Consider the following 7,434-nt stretch of genomic DNA (forward strand, 5'->3'; position numbering starts at 1 on the left):
TGGGGTGAGTTGATTCTTGCCGTCTGTGTTCTCAGCTTGCCTTGCGGCGGTCTGTCTTCCCCATTGATGATCCTTTTATATGCGACTCATTCTTTTACTGTCTGCCTCACCGAAACCATAAAAGATGAATTTGACGAGCAAGAAAATGGCGACCGCTAACGTGCATGCATGACAAATTACGTGTCCTTAAAAGTCTTGATATCCGTAAGGAACCATATCATCACTAATAAGATTCCTAGGTTTTCATTCCAAAGCAACAACATGTAAGAGAAAGACTATTACTCCTCCTCGGACGGTCATGCATTTGTTTACTCGTCATATCCATGTCCCTATGATTTTGGCTGGCATCATAGGTAAGGACGCATCACATGAATACGTGTTCCTTATCGTCACTACAAACTGATCTGGATGAAACGAGTCTCGCATATTCTCGAAGCATTGAGTTTGTAGTGACAGAATACAGAATGAGCGGAGGAGGAACTGAGAAGATTGTAATGAGAGAGGAAGAGGATGATCAATATGAAACCAAGACCAGTGCAGTGTCTACAAAATATTCACAGCCGTCAATATTAATTGATGTCTTTTCCACTCCAGAATTCAGATATGATGTTTTGGGTTCGGATATCAGAGGGACAAGAGATATGACAAGTAAACAAATGCACGCCGTCCGAAAATAAAAGCAGAGAGAAGACGGTCATAGTGACGGTGAACAGAGAACAATCCTTATCGTACTGGAACATTCAAACCGGAGCCAAGAAGGAAGAAGATGCCCATATATAGAGAGAGATTTGGGGGTGGCAAGTGTTGAACTAAGAAGCACAAAGGTTTTGAGCCATCTTTACGTGCTCGATCAATGGAAACGCCAACTCTTGTCACGACTTCCTTGCTCCTCCTCCTCCCCTTCCTCGTCTTCCTCCCAGCCTTCTCGGACACCGACGTCGCCCTCTTCTCTGATGGCCAAGCCACACTCTCCACCGGCCAAATCCTGGTGAACGGCGAAAACAGGGTGACCATAAACAATGACTGTCGGCTTGACCTGAGACGCGCCGATGGCTCGAGGTGGACGTCGATGCGACGCGAGGCCAACACCAAATGCAACGCCCGGATCAATAAGAGGGGGGAGGTGATCATTAGAACTGAGGACGGCCGGGTCGTCGACGTGCTCGGCGACGTGGGGGATGTTGGGAGCTACGCCCTCGTCCTCACCCCCGAAGGCCATCTCAAAACATTCGGCCCCACCATCTGGGCCGGTGATCTTACAGCCGCCGCCGCCACCTCCGCACCCTACCATTGCAGCAGGCTGGGTTCCGAAGCCGACCCGGGCTACATCTTATACTCGTCAGACCGTTCCATCGATGTCTCGGAATCGGGGACGTTGCTCAAGAACGACAAGTACAGGCTAATCCTAGACTCCAGCGACTGCGACCTCAGCGTCATCAACGAGGAGAGCCGTCCCCACCACCTGAAGGTGGTGAACCGAGTTCCGACGACCAGAGACAGCACCACCACCTGCGAGGTTAAGCTGACGCCCGAAGGCGAGCTGCTTACGGCACTCTACACCGTGAACTCCGAGAAGTACGGCATAGATCCGGTGTGGCATCGTGTGTTTGGCACTGGTGTGACGACCGTCCAGCCCACGGGGTTCATCGCTGCACTCTTGGACACCGGCGAGCTCCGGATTTACCCGCTCAAATCGCGAATCGACTCGAATTCGGGAGCGAGCGGTGTCTGAGTCGGCCCTGCGCGAGCTACCTACTTTATCGCTTCATCAATCTACCACGTATGTGTAAGTTTGTGTTTGGTGATCGCCCGCGTTCATGCATGGTAAGCCGCCGATAGGCGTCGAGTGGCCTCCTCCTCCTCCTCCATGGTACGTACTAGTAATAAAAGAGGGGCCTTCAGTATGCATGTAGTCTACGCTAAGTAAGTAACGTCAACCTCTTCCCATGCAATCCCACCTTCATCATTACTTACCGCTTAAAAAAATAGAATTATATGGGCGAATTTTTTTTTTCCAAAAAAATCTTTTTATTATTATTTTTACTTCATTACAGAATACCTAAAAACTAACATAATTAAAGAAGCTCAATTAAATGAATCAATTTGTTGCCACGCTCGAAATGATGCAATCAACTCAATATATACATATAGTGTGGTTTCTTGAACGATTACTACCTCCATGGCTTCTTGTGCTGAGTCCAATCGCTAACAACGCCGATCCCAACACGCTATGGCGAACAGAACCATCACTTGCATCAGTTGAGGTGCCCAACTCTGCTAGCGGAAAAGGTTTGAGCCTACTATCCCATGTACAACTTCTCACAGAGGAGAAGCGAACACGACAAGGCAACAAGCAGAAGCATCAAAGGATTGAAGACGGTGGCATGCAGCGGACCTTTCTTCAAATAGTTGAAATTAGATAAAATAAAAAGATTTATATTTATATTTAAATAAATAGATGAGGTAAAAGATTTATTGGGATATGATAGATTTTCTTATTATTTTTTTTAAAAAAAAATTATATTTTTATTTTTTAGTCAATATAAATAAGTGCTTTGGATTAATCAAAATCATTGCAAATTGAATGTACTCCTAATTCTTTCTATTATTCCTTTCTCATTCTCACTAAGTTCTATAGAAAAGTCATGGTTCGAAGAAGATCAAAATGAGTACATCGATTAAAAAGAAAAGACTAGTAGATCAAAAAAAAAAAAGAAAAAAAAAAAGCAAGAAGATGGTAAGCATTGGAGTGAGTGTTGCTAATCAACTTCTTCTTATTTTTAAGAGTAAAATTATCCATTTTAGGCTGTTAAGATTATAACTTTATTTATCTCACAAGGATTATGGAATTTAATAGAATATAGTTTTATTAAGTACAATATATAAGATCCTAATATTACTAAAGATAAAAAAAATCAAATAAATATAAATATACAGAATGATGCAAGAGCTCTCTATATGCTACAACAAGCAATTGATGATACCCTATTTCCTGAATCATGATGGCATCAACATTAATAAAATCTTAAAACATATTAAAAATTCTATTTGGAGCCACCAAAAAAATGTAAAATTTTTAAAACTTCAAATTCTTTGACATGAATTCAAAACTCTTATAATGAAATATTCTAAATCTATTATTGATTTCTTCTTAAAAGTTTTTTCTATTATGAACCAAGTGAGATCTTATGATGAAAATCTAAATGATCAAACTATAGTAGAAAAGATTTTACAAAGTTTATCTCTAAAATTGGATATGATTTATATCGTTATCGAAGAAGCTAAAGATACAAGTATGTTATCTATTGATGAATTAATTGACTCCTTTTTAATTAATGAAAACAAGTAAACATATTTTCATATGAAACTTTAGAACATATTCCAATAGATAAAAAAAAACTAAAAAAATTTAAAAATTAGATCTCAAGGGAAAGGTCAAAATGGTGAAGGTTGTGGACGATCTAACACAAGACAAAGGACGAGATCAATCAAATAAGAGTAAGAGAAACTCCAATGAAGGTAACAAATAAACAAATCAATGTTTTTGTTGCAAAAAAAATAGAACATATTGAAAAAGATTATTTGTACAAAAATAAAAATCTAAATGTTTCTCTATGTTTTTATTATAAAAAAATATGATCATCTTGAAAAAGATTATTAGAATAAAAATTAAATAAATTATCATGAGAAAAATAATAATAAAAAAGGATGAATAAAATATTTTCTTTATAACATCTGATGAAAAATATTCTACATAACAATCACATGACATAGGATAAAAGTTTATTCCAAATATTTAATGATTCAATCAGATTTATAGTGTAGATAGAAAATAAAAATAAGGTTCAAATATAAGGTAAAGGATAAGTTGTTATGAACATCAAATCTAGTAAAAAATTTATTGATCATATGATTTTTATTTCTGATTTAAAACAAAATCTCATTAGTATAGGACAACTAATGAGAAAAAGATATTATGCTATTTTTGATGATAAAAAAATACTTGATTTATAATGAGAAAATAAAAAAAATTGATAACGATTGTGAGGATGACAAAAAAATAAAGTGTTTCTCTTATTATTTTTGAATTTCTCGTTTCATGCTACTGTTAATGATGAATCAATATTATGGCATAAAAACTATCATCATTTGAATTTGTGGTTCTATACAAACTATCTCATTTATCTCAAATCCTATAAAATTTAAATTGATAAGAAAATACCTCAAAACAAAACTAAAGTTGATGAAAAGTTATGATAAGAGTGATCAGGAGTCACAAGAAGCGAAAATTTTTTGATTTTGTTTCATCTATCACTAGTAAATCTGTTACAAAAACTGCCAAAAAGGAGAACACCTGATAAAGATATGGATGACAGCTTTGAATAAAGTTTTGATGATGAATATTCAAAAGGGCAACAAGTTTCTAAGCATCAAAAAAACAATAGTAAGTTTGATGAGTCTTCTAAGGAAAGTGAATATGAGCGACCAAAGAAGGTTAAAGATACAAAAATGATAGATGCGATACCGAAAATTAGCTTATCGATATCTTCACAAAAGCTTTGGCAAAAAAAAAAATTATTCCAAAGATAACTTCAAGTTACAACTGTTTGAATTAAGAGGGTATGTTAAGATTAATTCAAATAGTTAAGATTTGATAAAATAAAATATTAAAAAAAATTAGATTTAAATAAATAGATGAGGGTAAAAGATTTATTATGATATGATAATTTTTTTAAAGAAAAAATTATACTCTATCTTCTAGTCAATATAAATAAGTACTCTTGGATTAATCTAAAATACTGTAGATTGAATTGATTTCACTCCTAATTTCTTCTACTGCTCTCTTTGTAACACTTGTTGATGCACCATCCCAGCAGTGTGAAGGCTATCCCTGTAGTGCCACAGCATAGCATCTTTAACATGCAGAAGACATGGAGAAGGGTTATTACAGCGTGAAGGACTGTGATCAATCTCGTACTTGATCGGTGTGTAAATTGGGAAGACTGGATGCACTGCACAGACCTTTCTATGAAGCAGGCGAGAGGGCCGATGAAGGTGGCGGCGAAGAGATATCGGTTGGCGACGGCGACGAGGATGCTGGCGTTCGTGCCATCGTTCGAGGCCAGATTGTAGAGTATGTTCAATCCGGCAAACAACACCAGAATCATGACAGGCGGTTTCAACCCTTGCGCCACCTCCTTCCAGTCTCTCCCTCCCGTCGCTCCAGGGAAGGATCTCCTCTTAGTTACTCGGATTGCATCTATGACTATGCAAGCCATGGGTATATGTTTAGGGGAAGCAGGAGGAGATCACGTCATTTAGGGCTGTAGAGTAGCGGAATAATACTTGCACTGGACATCTGTAATCTGGCTGGCGAATACATAGGACTGATTTCATTGCTGATGATTACATAGGAGTGGCACCATTAGTGGCATTCTGAGCATATTAAACATTCAGGTCAAGTCCACATCTGATCTCCTACAAATTTGGGAATTTTTATTTGACTCAAGGCCAAGTCTATCCATCAACAGATTTTGAGTTTGTATTGACCCAAGACCAGTTGCACCAGCGGGCCATGATGCCCTGTCAAGTGTCACCTTAGCCCATGATCATGACTCTATGGCACAAACCAGTTCAGTTCATCTGTACAAGCATTCACAAGGCTGAACAAGCTGAATCATTTGAATGATTGCTCTTCAACATTCTTTGATGGATTTAAATGCACTGCATGATCAAATTGGGTGACAAGAACCACAAAATCCACATTATGATGACCTGTCAAGTGTCACCTTAGCCCATGATCATGACTCTATGGCACAAACCAGTTCAGTTCATCTGTACAAGCATCACAAGGCTGAACAAGCTGAACCATTTGAATGATTGCTCTTCAACATTCTTTGATGGATTTAAATGCACTGCATGATCAAATTGGGTGACAAGAACCACAAAATCCACATGATGAAGCCCTCTTAAACTTCGGCATACAATATACAATCAACCAATTGAATGATCAAGACTACAATCAAGTTACTCGAGACAAAACAAAAAGGCACAAACAAACCAGGCCGTATCGTTGTATACTCTAGTATTACTGCTGCCAGAATTTAACAGCCTAATTTGCTGGAAGAAGGTGGGAACAAAGAACCACTGAGTACTCATCTTATGGCAGCCCATGAATATAATTATTATGATCTTACGCATACACATCTCAAGCAAATCCAACATAACCCCAAACATTACCATACCAACACCAATAAACTGCCTCAACCAAAAGAAAAAGAGGAATTGAACCAAGAAACTCAGAAGCACTTCCTGTGAACAATAGAGGGGCCAGATTCTTCATACTCCTGCTTGGAAATCCACATCTGTTGCATCAAAATGCAAACATTCAGTGTCAGAACAAGTTGCAATATAAAAAGAAGAAATCGGTCCATAGAGACAACTTCCATTGAACATTAAAAAGATGCAAGTATCGAACTACCTGTTGAAAAGTGCTAAGTGAGGCAAGAATAGAGCCTCCAATCCAGACACTGTACTTCCGCTCAGGTGGTGCTACCACCTTAATCTTCATGCTGCTCGGGGCAAGGGCCGTGATTTCTTTGCTCATTCGATCAGCAATTCCAGAGAACATTGTGGAACCACCACTGAGAACTATATTTCCGTACAGGTCCTTCCTAATATCCACGTCACACTTCATAATAGAGTTGTAAGTGGTCTCATGGATGCCAGCAGCTTCCATACCAATCATGGATGGCTGGAAGAGAACTTCTGGACACCTGAATCTCTCAGCACCAATTGTAATCACTTGTCCGTCAGGAAGCTCGTAGTTCTTTTCCACAGTGGAGCTGCTCTTGGCAGTCTCCAGCTCCTGTTCATAATCTAAGGCAACATAAGCAAGTTTCTCCTTAATGTCCCTGACAATTTCCCGCTCGGCAGTGGTCGTGAATGAATAGCCTCTCTCGGTAAGGATCTTCATCAAAGCATCAGTCAGATCACGACCAGCCAGATCTAGACGAAGGATGGCATGTGGGAGAGCATAGCCTTCATAAATTGGGACGGTGTGGCTGACCCCGTCACCAGAATCCAGCACAATACCTTTTATGGAACAGATGCAACACATTAGCTGTCGAATTATATCAGAGACGATGATAAACAAAGCAGCACATACCAGTTGTACGACCACTGGCATACAGGGAAAGAACAGCCTGAATTGCGACATACATGGCGGGTACATTGAAAGTTTCAAACATGATTTGTGTCATTTTCTCTCTGTTGGCCTTGGGATTGAGAGGAGCTTCTGTAAGCAATATAGGGTGTTCCTCCGGAGCAACACGGAGCTCATTGAAGAAGGTGTGATGCCAGATTTTCTCCATGTCATCCCAATTGCTAACTATACCATGCTCGATTGGATACTTCAAAGTAAGGATACCTCTC

At 38.9% G+C, this 7,434-nt stretch overlaps 1 protein-coding gene across 1 annotated transcript in view; it reads right to left on the reverse strand.

The window, feature by feature from the left end:
• Nucleotides 1–5,959: 5,959 nt before the first annotated feature.
• LOC103971215 (actin-7) overlaps nt 5,960–7,434 on the reverse strand; it is a 2,774-nt gene continuing 1,299 nt past the window's right edge. Inside the window, exons 3-5 of the mRNA XM_009385181.3 lie at nt 7,169–7,434; nt 6,482–7,095; nt 5,960–6,365 (exon numbers count right to left, since the gene is read on the reverse strand). The exon at nt 7,169–7,434 is cut by the window's right edge and continues 128 nt beyond it. Of these exons, the coding sequence (XP_009383456.1) occupies nt 6,300–6,365; nt 6,482–7,095; nt 7,169–7,434 (946 nt within the window). The 3' untranslated portion in view covers nt 5,960–6,299. The remainder of the gene's footprint in view (nt 6,366–6,481; nt 7,096–7,168) is intronic.

This window comes from Musa acuminata, chromosome BXJ2-11, assembly GCF_036884655.1.
Source record: "Musa acuminata AAA Group cultivar baxijiao chromosome BXJ2-11, Cavendish_Baxijiao_AAA, whole genome shotgun sequence".
Lineage (NCBI taxonomy): Eukaryota > Viridiplantae > Streptophyta > Magnoliopsida > Zingiberales > Musaceae > Musa > Musa acuminata.